This window comes from Centropristis striata, chromosome 11 (genome assembly GCF_030273125.1).
Source record: "Centropristis striata isolate RG_2023a ecotype Rhode Island chromosome 11, C.striata_1.0, whole genome shotgun sequence".
NCBI classification, from domain to species: Eukaryota; Metazoa; Chordata; class Actinopteri; order Perciformes; family Serranidae; genus Centropristis; species Centropristis striata.
The window spans coordinates 12,634,933-12,653,978 of NC_081527.1; the positions used below are offsets into that span (position 1 = coordinate 12,634,933).

The 19,046-nt window shown below is 37.8% G+C and overlaps 1 protein-coding gene across 4 annotated transcripts in view; it reads left to right on the forward strand.

The window, feature by feature from the left end:
• Positions 1-2,157: 2,157 nt before the first annotated feature.
• pde4ca (phosphodiesterase 4C, cAMP-specific a) overlaps positions 2,158-19,046 on the forward strand; it is a 48,031-nt gene continuing 31,142 nt past the window's right edge. For 2 of the 4 annotated variants that reach the window (XM_059344309.1, XM_059344310.1), the window contains exon 1: positions 16,205-16,859. In XM_059344309.1, coding sequence (XP_059200292.1) covers positions 16,732-16,859 — 128 coding nt within the window. In that variant the 5' untranslated portion in view covers positions 16,205-16,731. Of the gene's footprint in view, positions 2,729-16,204; positions 16,860-19,046 lie in introns of those variants that run through there. The other 2 variants (XM_059344311.1, XM_059344313.1) reach the window with 2 other exon arrangements.

Below are 19,046 nucleotides of genomic sequence, written 5' to 3' on the forward strand. Positions count from 1 at the left end.
AAAAACTTTTGGAAACATATAAACAGAGGCAAAAGAAAAGAAAACATTACTTACACCATATGTGTACATACTTCTTTTTTTAAATATATGACTTGATTGAGGGAGTATTGCATTTTTATAAACATATACACGCATATACAAACATACCGAAGTTGTACAAACATTAAACCTGCTGTACCCATTCCTTATCCCTCCCTAAAATTAATAATTTATAGTTAATTAATAATTTATAAAAGATAAATCTTTAATCCTTAAATCAACAATGAAAACAATGAAATTAGGCAAATTATCAAATTATAAAATTTAGGGGAGGGAAGAAAAAAGTAAAGGAATTAATTAAAAAGCTTATAATAAATAAATAAATAAATATACAAAATCATAGAAATATAGAATATTTACTTTTTTCTATATATTATATTATATTATAATTGTATTTATTATAAATAAATAATCAACATTTTTATTTATTTATTTATTATAAATCAATAAAACTAAATAAATAAATTAAAAACACAATATTTATAGAAATATAGAATATTTACTTTATATATTATATTTCAATGTATTTATTATAAATGAATAAACATTTTTATTTATGTATTATAAATAAATAAATAAATAAAAATGAATACATTTTTTTTTTTTTTAATCAACTTTTTTTTAAATCAACTTTTTAAAATATATCCATATAAGTGAATTTTTCCTAGTCCACAAAACTGGCTAGTTATGTTCCACAGTGGAGTGAACACTGAGCATTTGAGGCGCTGCTGCAGAATTGACAGTTTAACCTGATGGTTATCACGGTCAGTAATAATCCTCAGCTGTGTTGTTAAGGGACACTTCCTGTCAGCTTCCTCCCTCACATTATGAAAAATGAGATGTTTCCATGCTTTACTAATCCTGCGCTCTCTGCAGTATTTTCACAGTCGCGTATTTGACGATGGACACCAAATAATTGTTTAACAGCAAAGAGGATATTGTGCAAACGTGGCATGACAGGAGAACTCAATATTAAAAAGGAAAATTGAATCACACACACGATATTGAAGTATTGATTGACCGGTGCACTACTGTTGCTGCTGGCTCGGAGGCAGGCTCGTTACACGAAACTGTATACATATAGAAAAAAAAAACATGTACTTGAATTACACTAAGGTACTGTAGCCCTGTTCTTCCTTCTTTCACCTCACCTCTATTCATCCCACTCTAACCCCATTATAGTTCATACTGGTTCACTTTCTCATGCAATGAGTATAATTTTTTTTGTGCAATTTGCCCCCCCCCCCCCCCCCCCACTCTCTCTCTCTCTCTCTCTCTCTCTCTCTCTCTCTCTCTCTCTCTCTCTCTCTCTCTCTCTCTCTCTCTCCTCTCCCTCAACCACCCACCACCCCACCCCTTCTCTCTTCCTCCATAATATCTCTCTCTTCTCTCACTCTCAGGGGAGATAGTGTTGTTGTTTGTTGTTTTAAGCCAGAGTTTGGTCCCACCACTCTCAGGAGAGAAGAGACGAGAGAGCAGAAGTCTGTTATGGCCCACTGACAGGGACTACATGGGACGGCCCACTCCAGGGAGCATCTGATGGGATTATAACACTCTCCAGCTCACTTTTTTTCCCCCCACTAAGAATAACTCTGCTCAGTCTGTTGGTTGTTTTGCAGCATCACAGAGGCAATCCCAAGCTCAAGTGGACAGCTTTGTGTCAAGCTCGTTGGACCCTCATCTTTTAAAGACAGAGCTTGGGGCCTTTGTTGAGGAATTTGGTCTGCATCTCATTTCGAAGAATTCAGGCTTTCCGCTTCCCATTTAGGAGTACGGGGGGAGAGACAGAGAGAAAAAACACACGAGAGAAGCGTTTATCTTGGCACGTCTGTGGTGAGCTGAAAGGAGAACGAGGGAGGAAGTAGTCCCAGATGAGCCCTGACAGCTGACACCATCCTCAATTTCACTTGATTTGATTCGGCCCCTTCTTTTCATTGTCAGTGAGATGATATGCTAACTGGTCTCTAACAGCCAAGACTCTTTGCCTTTTTAGGCTGTTCACACATACGCACACATACACGCTCATACACTCACATAACACACACACACACGCACACACACACACTCTCACACATACACATGTTCACACACACACACACACACACACACACACACACACATACACGTTGAGATGAACCTTTTTTGAAACCTCCTTTTTGACAAAACAAATGGACATATCCTTAACGCCAGGACCAGAAGCTGCACCGCAAACTGAATTTCCAGTTGATTCTGCACTGAGCTGGAAGTGAATCGCTTCTAGTGAATAACTTTTATCTTCTAAACGCAGAGAACACTCAGCAGGCCTGACTTACTTTCATTCTTGTTCCTACCAGGTGCAGCTGATGAGACTGTTTTGCATATTGGTGTTGTTTTACACTTGTCATTCTTGGACCTGTTTTTCCTGCACTGTCCTGTCAGAAGGACCTGTCTCCTATAACTTGTTACCGCAGAAAACATAAAGGAATTTCGGACAGGTCTCCGTTTTTTTGATTCATGACAGCATGGGGTTTTCGGCCGCACCACAGAAGTTCCCTTTGTTTATCCCTCGCTTCCCAAAGCTGCTATTTTGATGCCTTTCTGAACTCAACTCAACTCTTTTTGAACTGTCAAATACAATGATGAACAAAGACTCTCGCTTTTCAAGGAAGATGCATGGCAACTTCTCCACACGCAGGCACTCGTGCATTGGGTACGTATTCGGTTGTGTGGAGTGATTGTGATTGCAGTCACTGAAGTACGGTGAATACATAATTCATGTGAGTGCAGATATTCAGGTATTGGATGGCTGATTACACAGTACAGTACATGAAATATAATCTGCTGATGGGGAATTGGTCTGTCGTTGTGTTGTGTGTGTAATGCATTGCATTGGTGTTTAACAGGTGGATTTATGTGTTTTATTATGTCCATCTAGGAGGTGATGTTTGCGGTTTGGCGGTTTGTTTGTTTGTCAGCAGGATTACAGAAAAACTACTTGCTTGATTTTAATGAAACTTGGTGTACGGGTGAAGCATGGGCAGAGCAAGAACCGTTAACATTTTCGAGCGGATCTGAATGATGAGACTGAAACACAACTTCATTTTTCACTTTTGTTAGCATTGCGGGATGCAGCGGGGGCTTGCCGGAGGTCAACTCTCTTTGAGTATACTTTTAGTTCCACTGTGTGGTCGCGCTGGTGATGTTTCAAGCCGCAGTCTGAAAGCACCATTTAGTTTACAGGAAATATGAAAAGTTATTCAAGATGGAAAATATTTTCACATGGAAATTAATCTCTTAGCAACTTAAAGAAGTGGTTTGCTTTGCTTTGGTGATAACAAATACTATTTTAGTGATGAGTCTGCACCTGCGTCCTCTTTAAACTTTAAACCCTTCCAACGCGAAAAATCAGAACTTCTGCCAAATGTGTGCTGTGGGGAAGCTGGCGGGTGTCGCTGCTGTTGCTGTGCTGTTGTTGACGAGCAGGCCTCGGGGTGACATGGCGGATCGATGGCTCTGTCCACTGATGGCCCTCCTTGGGGTCCATGGACCCGAGCCAAACCGAGGCGTCCGCGTTAGGCACGGTATGACTGTCATGTGGTGCAGGACTTTTGAGTTTCATAAGAGAGCTGTGAAGAAATATCGGCGCGCTGTGGAAAATTGCCCATGACAGCGGCAGATGGTCCAGATTTCATCTCTGTTTTCTATCTCGTCCTCTAGGAAACAAAACAGAGAGGAATAAAACACATGAACTCACTTCAGGTACTCTCTTGTCTGATGAGACTGATTGATTTAATTGCAGTTGTAAGTTGATACAACTGGGTAATCACAAGGTCCAACTCAGGGAAAACTGAAATCTACTACAGCTGTCATGAGATCCCTGCAGGACGTGTCGTTATGTAAGTTTACAGACGAAAAAAAACTTACATGATACACAAGAATACAGATACATCATATGAATATGCACACATAGGGATCTGGAAGTCAACATATAAAGTGAGAGAGGTAACTTAAAGTTAGAGATGCTTCATTGAAATAAGCCAGACAGACTCATGAAGAATCACGCTTTTCTTCCTTGCATTGAAAAAGAAAAAAGAAACATTTCAGATCAGTTGTGGGATTTTTTTTTTAGTACAACGTGTGGTACTTTTCTGAACTCTGGGCATAAGGCATGTGCTTCACAAGTGTCATCTGAACTCCTCCAGCCGTGAGCCTGTTTGGATCATATGAGGAGATCAAAGCAGGAGATTTTAGACCGCAGCCAGGGATACAGAAGTGCAGAAGGGAACAGAACAAGCCTCTATTCTCTTTACCTGATTTGTACATCGAGCTTAAAAAAAAGAAAAAAAAGAAGTAGAATCTCTGTTGGGAGCTTCACATCAAAGCAGAGTTCAAAAGTTGTAGCATCAGGAAAGACAATCATGTGTTTATGGTATGGTGATGGGAAGGATGCCATTAATGCGTGTGTGTTAGAGCAGTACTTAGATTAGCTAAGGTAGTAAGTCTTTTGTGAATAAATCATTTTCTCTGCCCTTGTGAAACTGAGACAAAGCAGCCTCTTGTAATCCAGATGTGTCCATCACAATAGAGACAGCTCTTGTCTTCCCTTGTACTAACAGTACCAGGACGCTATTCATCCCCTGACTACCACACACACACACATACACTCCCACGCGCAGAGGAACTAGTTCTCAACAACGCTTTTTATGGCTTCTCTGGCAGTGTGCTACATTTAAACAACACAGTGTCACTGCATTAAGCTGGACAAGCTCTTAGTCAGTATCATGGGAAGATAGTTGGTGCTGCGTCCGTTCAGCCTTGAACAGTTTGAGAACATTTATCTAAAGTAGAGGGAACGATGGCGAGAGACGGGGTGAGGTGAGAGCGAGAGAGACAGAAGCAACGGCCGACCAAGTGGGGAAAAGAGATAATTTAGACAAAGAGCGTAAAGGCACAGACGAGAGGGCGGTGGGTCGAGATAGGGCTGCTCTCAGTGCAGAGATAATGACAGGAAGGAGAAGGTTAGAGAGAGAGAGAGTGAGACTGAAAAGAGAATAAAAAGATACTTCTGAGAGGCAGAAAGTGATTGAAAGAATAACAGGGAAAACAACAAAAAAGTGTCAAGTGAGGCCATTCAACCAAAGGGCAACAGTGTCAATGTCAGAGGTCCCAATATAGCTGCCAGCCCCCCTCCTCAAACACACACCCAGATTAGTCAATAGAGCCTGTGTGGCTGTGGCGGGCTGGCTGCTGTGTGCGTCACTGCTGTACTCCATATTTTCAGCATGACTGATTTCCCCAATCGCCTCCAGAGCCTCATCGATTCCTGAGGCTGGCAGCAACAGCAGCAGCAGCAGCAGCTGCAGCACAGTGGTACAACACCACCACAGCAGAAAATCCAAAACTACTAACTCTACTGTATACTTCTGTGAGAGGACACAGGCAAGGAATAAAGTTAATACTTCAAAGGAAATGAAGTATTGCAGCTTGATTTCCAGCTGTTGGGGAAATTAAGTTTTTCCCCAACAGATCAAGTGTGATGCTTAGTTAGTCTCAAAAGAAATAGAGCTTAATAATAATAAACTTTATTTATTGTACTTTAACCCTCCTGTTATGTTTGTTTTTTCAAGAACAGCAATAACCCGGGACATGTTTAGCTATCCAAAAGTGTCAGAAACTAAAAAAATCCCAATAAACATTGTTTATATTTCGTCACGAACCATTGTCATCAATATTTAGTGCAATGGTGTTCTTTACCTCTCACAGATCATAGTTCAATGAGGATAATTCACTCATTTTCATTAAAAAAAGTTTAAAACTTTTTTTATGTACATTGAAAAGACCTTTCATATAAAATACAATGGTCTTACATGACATTCATTTTTAAACATTTTTATTTTACTTATTTTTTTAATTAGAAAATTCCTTTAACTATTTTTTTTTTTTTTTAACTTTAAAATTGGTCAATTTGACCCACAACATAAAAGGAGGGTTGAAGTAAAAATGACTTTATAAGACAAAAGAAAAGTAGAAGAAGAATTTTAAAAACAGATTAAAAGTGTACAACGTTAAGCAAAAGGAGCTACATACGAGAATTAATAAAATAATGTTTATAACGTGTAGCCTCATACAATTCATTATATGAAATAATTTGTTCAAAATGCATAATGCCTGTCATATCTAAATTGTAAAAATGTGTATCAGACCTAACAAAATAATAATTGAAAATTTTAGTCTTTGTTTGACTTTTTATTAAGTAAATGCATTGTAGGAAATAAAACCCTCTATATGTTGGTCATGTTAGTTTATTTACAGATGCATCTCAATAAATTAGAATATGACGGAAAAGTCCATTTGCAGTAGTTCAAGTCAAATAGTGAGTGCACATCGATGGACATACTTTTCAGAGGCCAACATTTCCAAATTAAACATACTTTTTAAAATTGGTCTTTTGTAAAATGAAATTTTTTTGAGACATTGAATTTTAGGTCTTCATTAAATATAAGCAATAATCATTATATTGGAAGAAATTAAATAAATTAAGACATTAAATGTTTCATTCTGTGCCTAATGGATCTATATAATTTGACATTTACACTTTTTGAATTGAATTACTGACATATATAAACTTTTTTATGATATTCTAATTTATTGAGATGCACCTGTATATAGCACATTTCATGCTCATCTATATTTGACTATATTTGAGGCATGGGTTTGTAAAATCGAAACCAAAGTAAGCAAAGAACATGTAATGTAAGAACATGTAAGATAAAGAGCTATTACACGTATAAAAACATAGAAGATGGTATTGTAGTGAAAAGGTAATAGGATAAATTATTATTATTATTATAACTATGTTAAAGAGAATATATTACTGATTCTAAAATAAAAGTTTCATACATTAACCACACTTCTAATCAGCTTTTAAAAGGAAACTCTGTGTGTCTTGTGTTGTGCTGGGTGTCAGCAGTATCAGGATGACTGCTGGTTGTAACCACCAGATAACCACTAGAGGGGGAAACTGACTCGGTTATGCTCAGAGACGGTTGAGAGTACTGACCTCCTGCAGACTGAGCAGCCTGCATTTATAGTTTGATAGGAATAAAAAACGAGGTGGTGGTTTGGTAGATCATAATTATGTCTTTAGACTGGTGGAAAGAGGCTGTGGATCAAACTGTCACGATGTTGTGGAGAGTTGTGGTTATGTAAAGAGATGTGTCTGAAGCAGTTTAACCAAAATGTCACATAGTACATTTATATTGTTATACACACTCCATCATGCTTTGAATTAGCGGTGATGACTTTAAATGACAGGATTGTGTTGTTTTCTCTCCCAGAGAGCTGTGAGACTCACTGCTATTGTCTTATCTATAAAGCCCTAACTGGAAAATTACAAAATTACCTTTCAAAATTGCTTCGTCACTCTTCGTCAGCTTTATCAGACATGCTCTACTGACTGACTGCTGTTTCGTCATGTTGCGTATGTTGTGCTGAACTTGGAAAAAACTGCTTTTAGTTTTAGTGCCTGACTCAATACCATTTTAAGATTAATTCACATATAACATTTTAGAAATTTGACCTTCAACATCCCAAACTCTACTTGTTATTGTTTTACATTACTGTGTTTTAGTTTTCATCATTTTTTACATTTGTTTACCTAATTATCTATCCTTTAAGGTATTTTTTTTACATACTTGTATTTTATTTCACATCTTAATTACCCCAATTCATCTATCAAATTATTTTCCCTGATTGGAAAGTTTTAATGCCTTTCTTATTTTGAATTAGGAACAGTCGCTTCTCTGTTTGAACATTTATTTGTTGTTATTTTGGTCTTCCTTTTTCTTTGTTTTTATAAGTGTCATTGTTAATGAGGCTTGACCCTCAATGACGATACATTTTGATTTAATTAATGAATATAGATGTACTATATGTGGCAAATTATCAGTTACTCACCTTTTTTCTTTGAATGGTACAGAAGCTCCAGCTTGGCACTTTTACACTATAAAACTTCACTTTAACATTAATTTGTATTTAATTTATTAGATATAATCATTATTTTTCACCATATTATAGTTCTAGCACTGTATTTATCTGACAACTATTGCACATCTATTCATTCAGCTTTTTGTGATGTTTTGAGGAAAGTCAGTGTTGTGTGTTGTTCATCGTGAAAATCTGTGATTTTGAGCTATAGAGAAAAAATGTACCTCACTTAACAGCCAGCTGCTGTAACATTTAACCCGAGTAGTTCATACATCGGCCACTTGAGGCAACAGTTTATAGCAGAAGAGATCCATGTCAGAAATGTTTTGCAGAGTTAATATGTTACAAAGAGATTATTATTATTATTATTATTATTATTATTATTATTATTATTATTATTAATTACAGACATGCACATCAATTTTTATGAAAAGTGGAATAATCCATTTAAATTCATGGTCATATTTAGTGTGACCAATAAACTGACCACACCTCCAATTATTCAATTTTTAAAGTAGTTTCAGTAATTTTTGGGTAATTAAACGTCCATTTTTCGTCTCAAGCCTTTACAAAAACATTCCATAAAAAACCCTTTGAGGTTACTTTTTCAAATAAAACAACATGTCATTAAAACATTTACACTTTATATTGAATTCCAAGCACCACAGAGGGACTCGTCCCCACAGTCATGTTTAATGGGCAAATGCTGTATTTTGAGGTCAAAAACATATTTTTCTACCATTTAAAGTGAAATAATGACATAATGACACATCTAATATATGATGTACATCAGCAACCTGATTCCAAAGAATTTGGACCCTGTGTAAAAAGTAAATTAAAAAAGGACGTATCAAATGCAGAATTTAGAGTTAACATTTACAAAAGAAAAGTTTATCAGTTTGAACATTAAATCTATTGTCTTTGTAAAGTTCTCAGTTGTATAAATGTCACAAAGGATTTGCAAAGTATTGCAATAGTTATACATTCACTGAACATTATTTGGTTCTTACCAAGATAAAAAAAAAACTTCATAAGTATTAGATAATGTATCTTATTTTAAGAGTTAATTTCTTTTTTTAAGTGTTCAACATGCTTATTTCTAGATTTAACCATCTTAATTCAAGAAATCTTGTCAAGTGAAATTATCTGTCCATGCAGCAAGATAATTTCCCTCAGATTTAGTGTTTTTATCTTGTTTTTAGACACCCCTTTTTGCAGTTTTTAAAAAGCCAAATAAATATTATAAAATATAAACTAAAAATATTCACCATGACATGAGGCAAAAATGAAGAATGTATTGTTTTTATTTTATTTTTCCTTTAGATATGCTGGACATTGATCTACTGCTTGTACAGCATCACTCTTTACACTTAAAGTTGCTTATAAAGTTGGATTTTTTTTAAAACTCTTTCCGTGAAACGATTTTGACAATGTGATTTATTATTGACAGATAAAGTAAATATCTTCTCAGAACTTTATTAATCAATATCTTCCAAAAATATCATCATGAAAATAATAGCACAATTAATAGAGGATTGTGTCTGAAAAACAAACAAACAGACACAATTATTCCAACTTTATGGGCAACCGTACATATAGAGTTTGCAGATGAAAAAAACCCCAAAACATTTATTCATTGCAGCCTACACATTCGGTCAGTGTGTAGAAACTAGGTTGCTTTTCTTTTTTTTCCAAGCGGTGACGTGGCTGCTGCATTCAGGGCCCTTGTTGTTTTCCCACAAACACTTCCCTGTCGGAGGATGGCCACCTGCCATCTGGGTCTGCGCACAAACCTGAGTGCATCTGTGTGTGTCCATGTCCCTGCAGTACGTGCATGCATCATTGAGTTCCCATGAGCCTATGGCCTGGCCTTCTTCAACTGTGCTTGCATGCATGTGTGTGTGTGTGTGTGTGTGTGTGTGTGTGTGTGTGTGTGTGTGTTTTTGCATGTGTGTGTGCAAGTCTGTCACTCGCCCAATCCCCAAATCGGACGAGCCCCGATCCCCTCCGTCATGCAAGCAGATGGCAGCCTAATGAATCATGAGGCGACACACTGATAGCCTTTACGACAGAACATGCTGGAACACGACATTTGACATCATAGAGACTCAGTTAAATATAGACCGCCACTTGCTGACACCTGGTGCTGCTGCTTTGTTACGTACTCAGCCATGAACCATGAAGAAATGTGTTTTAATTTGTTTACTTTTCTCCTGCCCTGTGAGAAAGTAAGCACCAGCGCTGTTCGGGTGCTTTGCAACATGCTGGAAGCCTGAAGTCTCTGTACTGCACATGGCTGCATCATGATGATTGCTGCACACAAAAAGTTATCGTTTAGGTAAGAAGTTTTTCTTTTTAAAGGAAGAAGTCATTTTTGGGAATGATTCTTCTTGTAGATCTTGTTGCAGATGTACAAAACCACCAAGGGAAAGCCCTGCTGACGTGAATATGTCTGTGTGTGTGTGTGTCTGATGGTGTGTTTTTGTACTCTTTTCTTCTGCAGCTGCTTTTTTAACCTCTTGACCTTTGCTGTAACAAACACTTTGTCCCTCTACAAACTCACCCAGCTGAGCATTGCCCAAGCAAATACGAAGTTATTTTAAAATTCAGTGGAGATTCCCGAGTTTCCAAAGATAGAAAACATGCTTAGTTTCGTAAATAATGTGTGTAAAACTGCAGAATACATTTAGAATATTGCCCAATAGTCATAAAATATAATGATGTCATAATTATTTTGCGGCCACACAAGCATTTCGTACTGACATAAGAAGAGGAAGACAGCTTTTGCAAAAAGGGAATATTGCCAATCAACTACATTTTGATTGTTTTTCCCTTTAATGCACAATAAAAATACATGATTTCAGAAAATTAAAAAAAAAAGTTTAGATGTCAAATGGTCAAATCCAGCAGAGGAAAAAACATGACATAGGAAAATAAATCAAAATGAAAATATCTCTTTTTGCAAATTAACTCTTAAATCTTACTGGCATGGCAGCTGGTTTTTTGTTATCTGTTATGGTGAGAAATGAGAAGGTGTTTTTAAATTGCTCATCACTTTTTGGTGTGTTAGAGTAAATTGTGAGAACCTTGTGCCTTCAACTCGTATCATATTCCAGTTATTCAAAATGGGTTTTTTTTCATCAGTGACCTGACTGTTATTCAGGTGCTTTGTCTGAAAAAAAGACATTATTTTTAATCAATCTGCCCATTATTCCCTAGATTTGTAATTTGGTCTAAAAAAAAAGTGAAAAAGTCCATCCCAGTTTACCATAGTCCTTAAAATGGACTGTTTTGTCATTTGAAACCCCAAAGTTATTTAGTTCAATAGGATATAAGAAAACAAAAAGTAGGACATCTCCATATTTGATACACTAAAAACACCCTTTTTTTGCCATTGTTACATGAATGATTATTTTTTACTTTTATGATAAATAAATAAATCATGGTTTTTCTGTTGATCAACTAATCTGTTATTCAACCAATGCTGCAGCAAATAAGCAGATAAAGTTTTATGCACTTTAATGTTACAACTGACACATTTATTTATTTTGATCATTTAACCTCACTGTAAAAGCGATTTCTAGAATGATTTTGTGGCCTAATTATAACCGGATTTCAGATTAATTTTACAAGGAAAAATGATGGGAAAACATACATGGAACATGAATGACGCATCATTATCAACCCGTTGACCTATATGAGACAAAGCAGGAGCACAGGGTGACTGACATTGCTTTGAACTACAAAGGGCAGAGAGGTTTGATGAATAGTCAGCGTTCATTAACTTCCACGAGCAGCGAGGTAACATCGGGCTGCACCTCTGACACACATCGCTCCTCGCTGACTTCTGAACAGCTCGTTATCCAGGAATGCTCACCATGCCTCCATGTAGCCAACATATGATGTCATGAGGCCACTTTGCAAATAATAGACTATTAAACCCACAACTGAGGGGTCAGCCAGAATTACATATGATGCCTCGCTGTTTTATGAGTTAAAGAGATTACTTCGCCTCTGCGTTTCACAGACGAGATGTGAAGATACTGAGCAGAACCAAACATTTACCGTCTGTCTTTCTTCATACATCCACTGTCTTCCACCACGGTGACGCAGATACATTGAATGCTGTGAAATCCTCTGGTACACTGCCAGCCAGTGTGTGTGTTTGTGTGTGTGTGTGTGTGTGTGTCAGCCAGTGTGTGCGTGTGCTCGAGATAACAAGGGCTTGAAGATGTTGTTTAAGCTCTTAATTCTTCTAACTGCACATGAAAACAATTTCCCCGTCTTGAAAACGTGCAAACTGCTGTACATTTTTTATTTGCAACATCCTCTCAACCGGTTTGCATCAGGACACTGTTCATCAAACTGGGGAGAAATTCTTCACTTTTACAAGTCCAAAGTCCTCACTCCCAAGTCCCAAGTGTCGATACAGAGCCATGGAACGAAACTAAATGAGGCTGCTTTGTAAAATATTAATTTTCATTGAACCTGATTGTTATTCTATTCCTGCGTACCCTAAAAAAACATTATTTAATTCGCTGTATTCGTGTGACTGGATTTATAAACTGTTGCTGTTGAATTTAGGCTCCAGAAAGCCATATACAATGCAGCAGTATTGTTGGTGAGTTCAGTTTGTGGTTTTTGTGTGTGTCTGCACCTTTTCAGATTTCCTTAAATGGAAATTTTTCTGCTGCAGACACAGAACCTTTGTATAATATCAAAGCATTATATTAAATACTGTTAGAGAGAAAACACTGCACTTACAAACTGTCTGTGCTGTATGTTGCAAGTTCGCAACCAACATAAATATGAAGTGGAAAAATAAAACCATATGAAAAAAAATATCAGCCAACTTTTTCACATATGTAGGTAATGGATCAGTGGTCCTGCGATGCAATCTAAACTCTCTGGCCTCTAGAAAGGCACCTGGTTCATGTTAAACATATTGAGCCTTCGCCATATCACCACTTTTTTTCCCCCCATTCTCACCTATTGTAACATTAGTGAATTCCATGATGATGAGGTGATGCTATTGATTGATTTGCCAATCAAACCATGTCGTACTGCAGCGTGTTGAAGTGCACCTCCATTTATGGAGATGGTTTTTGTTTCGAGGATCTTTTATGTGTCTCAATTTCTGGATACAATCGACTGTTCCTCGAGCCCCTTGCTACGCCAGCTTTGCCTTCTCACAAGGCACAAGACACAGTTTAGAACAGTGGCAAATTTTACGCTGCCAAATAGAGGATGGGCATTTGGAAGAAACCTGCCAACTCGAGCATCTATAATGTTAACGATCAATTAATTGATTAATCACTGCATGCATACATGGGCAAAATAAAAGTTATATATCCAGTACTGTGCAAAAGCCTGTTTTGATAACAGACGCTTTTATTTTGAAAGGACGAAAAGAGACTTCCTGTCGATCTAAAACTAAGGTTAACTCACTAAAGTGATCCTGTAAAGAGAACGTCAAGGAGTTCAGTGTTTTATGTTTTAGCCCCCGAAGAGGCGTGAGGTTAGTTTTTACAGTTATCTTGCATATTTAAGTTTGTTTTGTGTTTAAATAACTTTTGGATCAAATTTAATCCAGAAATCCATACTAGCAAGGTTTGATACATTAAGCTAGTTTTGCTCAAATTAATAGGCCTACTCTTACATTTCTGTGTGTTTTATAATTGTTTTTGCAACTTTCAGTTTGCAAGCTGTAGCTTTACCCAAATTAATTCTCAGCTCATTAGCTTATTCACGTACGGCCGCTGTGTTTCAGTTCAGTGATACTGATACGAAGTTACAGATAAAATTAAAATAAAAAAATACACAGATCGATTAAAAATGTCACGTGATCGAAGAAATTCTTAATGACCAATAACTGATCATCCATTAATTTTTCCCATCCCTACTGCCAAACAACATGGCGCGCCACTTTTAGGGACTTTCTCCACATTTTATGCTTTTAGTGCCTCATTTTATCACCCTGTTTTCATTCCCAACTCATCACATACAGACACACGATCGCAGTTTCAGGCGAGACACTACAGACAAAAACATAATTATTTTCATGCACTGGTCAATTTAGAGGTTTTCGGCTGTTTTTCTCCCATAACATACCTTTTTTCACAAAAGTGGGAAAAAACATTCAAAACAAACATTTAGGTGTATATTTTACTATATTTTATCCATTTGACCCTGTAGATTTCTCCTAAATTTACTAAAAGTTAACGTTCTACTGCAGCGTCTAATCCTCGTCATCACATTCATCGTTAGAAAGCTCCCACTCTCCTGCACAATAATATGTGTTTTGCATGTTCTATATTGTTGTTTCTATGAATTAGATTCAATATTTTGTCTTGAACTAGTCATTAAGAATGTATGAAATCTTTAAAGGCTGTTTTCTCAAAATGATTTTTTTCTAATACTCTGAGCCATAAACTTCAGCTACACTTACAGACACCAAGCTTACCAGATTTATTTTGAAGGTTTTTACAGAGGGGTTTGTCTATATATCATTCATACCCTGATTTATAGAACATTTTGTTTTTTAAAAACATGCCAAAAATGTATTTTTTTTATGGCTTTTGACAGTATTTCCTGATTTATGAAATGATAAAAGGAGATATTCCAATTTCCTTTTTGTAAAAAACGTATCTAATATATAAACTAAAATAAAATAATAACTTTGAAATTTGCTTTGTCCAATGTTCAGATCTCTGTCCTGAAAATATATCGAAATAAGCGAAATTTTAATGATAATAATGGCTCATTTGCACATTTAAACCCAAAATTTCAGAAAACTTGTAATGCAAAAACATATTTTCTTAATGTAAATAACAAACTGACAAAGTTTCATGGTGATATCTATTAGTAAAAAAAACAACTTTTCACCTGTAGTGTCTCCCCTTACAACAGAAAGTCAGCACACATTAAAGTCTTCAGATGCAGAGTATCACTTTTATCACAGCATCATTCACACCGCTTCAACATGTTGAGAGATTCAAGGCTCGACAGCTTTCCCTAGTTATGGTTGCCAAGATATGATTGGACAGCCACTGGTTGGGGGAGGGGTTAAGCTAACGGTCAATATGTCAAAACTGGTATTCAATACCCAATGTGATATCACTAATAAATAGAAGTTGTCAGAAGGACCTGGCAACACCAAAGCACCTGCTGTGCACTCTGCTCCTAACCACACTCCAGTAACTCAATCTCCCCAAACACACACACACACACACACACACACACACACACACAGAGCTTGTCTTGATTTTACAAACTCTTCTTCTCTGGTCTAAAAATCCAGAGCTAATCTGTCTCCGGGAACACAGCCTGTAGATTCATGGCTCCTCTCTCATTTTGCTGATCTCTTGTCAAATATTTCCTGTTTAAGTTTTCATATGAAGCGTACAGAAGGTCGACCAGCTAGGGTTTCATATTTACTTTTCACATTTCTGGTCTTCAAAAATACACTGCCCCTGGCCATGGGTGACCTTGCATGCTTGTGCCTAAGCCTTTGCGTGAGTACATACTGTATACGGGTACGTGTGTATGTATGTGTGTGTGTGTGTGTGTGTGCGTATGTTTGTTTGTACATGTTCTTCGTTCTCAGCAAGCTGTGTCCCAAGAGCTACTTACTATAATACCCTATCATACTCATCCTGTCACCAATCTCTTTACCGAGCACAGGCAAGACATAACCTGTGACACACATATGAATACACACTCCATCTGGAAAGGATATAGTACTGTGTCCAGAGAGAGGCTGTATTAGGATTCAGTGTGTGTATTAGAGAGAAGGAAGGGGTTAAAATGGCTAAAACATTTGGGGAAGGGAAGGCAGGAACCATGCTGGCTCTGTTCCCGCCCCCTTTCTCAGCTCTGACCTCACTCTGAAACTTGTTCCCCCTTGTGTGTGATACACACACACAGACACTTGCTCAGTCACATGCCTACACACACGCTTGCTCACTGACGCACACGCTCGCTCGTTTGCACACACACACACACACACACATACTGCAGACAGATCTGTGCGCATTCTGAGGGGCGCTTGGACAAGAAAAACACAGCGTAGGGCTACTGTGACAGAAGATTGAAGCAGGAGAGCAAGTTTGTCCAGGGAAAGGAAAAGGTCTCTGTTTGTTCTGTGATTAAAGGTGGAGCAGCCAGAGGGGCGAGAAGGAAGCAGGGAGAGAAACAGAAGAAGAGCAAGAGAAAGAGAGAGGAAATGAGAGGGGGAAGAGGGCAGCAGTGTTGCGCCACATTTAGACCCGGAGCAAAGACGAGATGTGCATGGGGGACCGATTAATGGAGCTCTGCTCAGAGTGATGAAAAGCTGTTTCTTTTTTTTCTACAAGGACAGTCAGACCTCGAGTGTGCAGCTCTCACAAGAAGAATTCAGGTGCTCAGGAACGAATACACTTTATTCAAATCACCCAGCAGATCCTCACCAGCGTACAGTAGCATGGATTGCATCACCCCGGTCCTCCTGGCTCTGCGCTGGAGCCACCGGTGCTAGAGCTGGTGTCCACTCCTGCCAGAGGTAATGAGAACTCCTGGGAAGCCGTGGAGAGCCGGACAGCCCGACAGAGCGAGACAGACGAGGAAGAGGGCCGGGTTTTACATGGATGAGAGCAGACACAAGCTGAGGAGAACCAAGAGAGGGAGAGCAGCGGAGCGGCCGAGAAGAGGAGGGTGAGGACGAGTTAACAGAGAGTAGGCTAAAGAAAGATGAGTGTGCCGACGAACTGTGGGTTCTGTTACTCCGTGGAGCGGAGTATCACTGTGCGGAGTGGGAACATATGGGGATCGCCGTGTGCTGTCAACAGGCCTATTGACATCATACAGAAACGCAGGCGGTAATTAAGAGCTATCTCATTTACTCACACAGTCCTTTTGTCTTTCTCTCCTCAGTGTCTCCTTTCATCTCTCACACACCAACACAGCATGCGTAACATTATACACATCATATATATGCATTTGAAGTTAGGAGCATGGTTGGTATTGAGATCTGAGTTTATTTTTCTTTCTTCAAAATCTTTTTTAGTAGTTTAATGGCAATTACCTGAAGTATGTGACCATTTCTTATATCAGTATTAACTGAAACAGCAGAATGGAGTTCCCGCAGGATGCTGCAGTATATGAGAATATGTTTTATAGCTGTGAGTCTCTGAAAGGGTTGAAATCTTTTATCAGCTGCATTATTTACAAAAACATTCTTTTGGTCTTATCAGTTGTTTTTGGTTCATATCTGCATTTCCCAAAATATTTTTTATCATGTTTCCTCTTAACCTCTTGTGTAGGCTCGTCTTTTTGTTAGACTAGGCTTAGCTCCAGGGAGTGATATTTATTTTGTCAGCATGCAAAGTACACCAAATATGTATTCTTTTTGAAGACCTCTTGCAGCAATAGGGAGTTGTATAGCTTTTGATTTATTTGAATTTTGGATTGCATTTCTGTCAAAAAAAAAAAAAAAAACAGCACTCAATGTAAGTTTGATTTAATACTGCAATTCCACTTATACTGTAATGAACATTGATGCCAAATCACAGTCATGGGTGAAGACAAACCAGCTGTGGTTGTACTATCATGTGTAGCTCAACCGTGACTTAAAAAGGTTACAGGCTGCGCAAAAGTCTAACTGTGATTTTAAATGAGTGACGGAGATGCATATGCATGTGACTGTACAGTATCTACAGCTAACATCTTGTTACTTAGCAGCAATATACTTGGTAAGCACATTCATAAGACATTTAATGCATTTATGAGGCTTTATAAAACTCTTTTTTAAATGTTTCTAATCATTCTTGCCTACTTATAACAAGGATTTTAAAGTATAATAAGTGGTGGACACTGTATAAATTAAGTTCGGCAGTCATAATGCTTTATACCTGTCTATAAAATAGTTTGAAAGAAGAAGAAGAAGAGTCCTGGGTTACACAGCAAATTATCACAACTTTAGCCACTTAAAAAGACACATAGAGAACTGCTTTAACTTAAGTTTCTGAATATGTCCTGTAAACATTAATACGGAGGTACTATAAAAACATTTATGAATGCTAAACCTATAAGTTATTATACTTTTAAAAAAACTTTGTTTAAAGTTGTCATACATTAGTAAAACATTTCTAAAGAGTTTTTAAAGCCCTATAAACGCATAATGTTTTCTGAATGTGCTTGTATTGCATTATCGTCATGACCTTCATAGAAGGTGTTCCCATTAACTTATTAATTGCTGCAGCTGTTAGTCTGTTACGTGTTGAAACAACTTGAGAACTAACTTTTCCTGCACTGTCACTGCAGAGAGCAAAGAGCCACATTCATACACACTCAAGACAAATAAAGTGTGTGTGTGTGTGTGTGTGTGTGTGTGTGTGTGTGTGTGTGTGTGTGTGTTTGTGAATGTGTTTTTTACAGGCATCCATGGCAAATCCTGTTTGTTCTCTGTAATTCACAGCCTCTTTCCCATTAAACTCTAATGCCACTGTCCTTTACACAAACATTCTCACAGGAAAAGTCCGCCATAAGTTTTGCAGCTTGGCACATAATCTTCAGTGCCAGTGGGGAGGCTGTGAAGGAGGACCTAGAGATAAAGACATGTTTACATTACGCTCCGCTGTCCTCTTTCTCAGGCAGGAGCCTTGTTTATCAGATATAATGCAGAACAGTTGTGAGCGTGGGGGGATTGTAAAGGGCAGTTGTCCTTACAATTTAATTCCCCTGAAGACTCATGCCAAGAAATGCTTCTGCTCTGAGAAAATGTCCCCTGTGGCCTTAATTTAAGAGATAATGTCAGAGTATGGAAATGCCATTCTATTACTTTGTCACACTACTGCTCAGATTACTTCCACCTGTGGATCTAAAAAGCGGTCCAAAAATTCCCTGCCTGCTTAAAGTGCAGTTTTAAGAGCAGCAAGATCAATTGATGTGCCCAGGGAAGGGAGTTACAGACTTGGGAGGCAGAGACGGCAGAACTTTATTTGGTTCGAGGTATCGATCTTCCCGGCTACACCGGTGATGGAGGAGCCGACTTTGCTAGAGTCTGT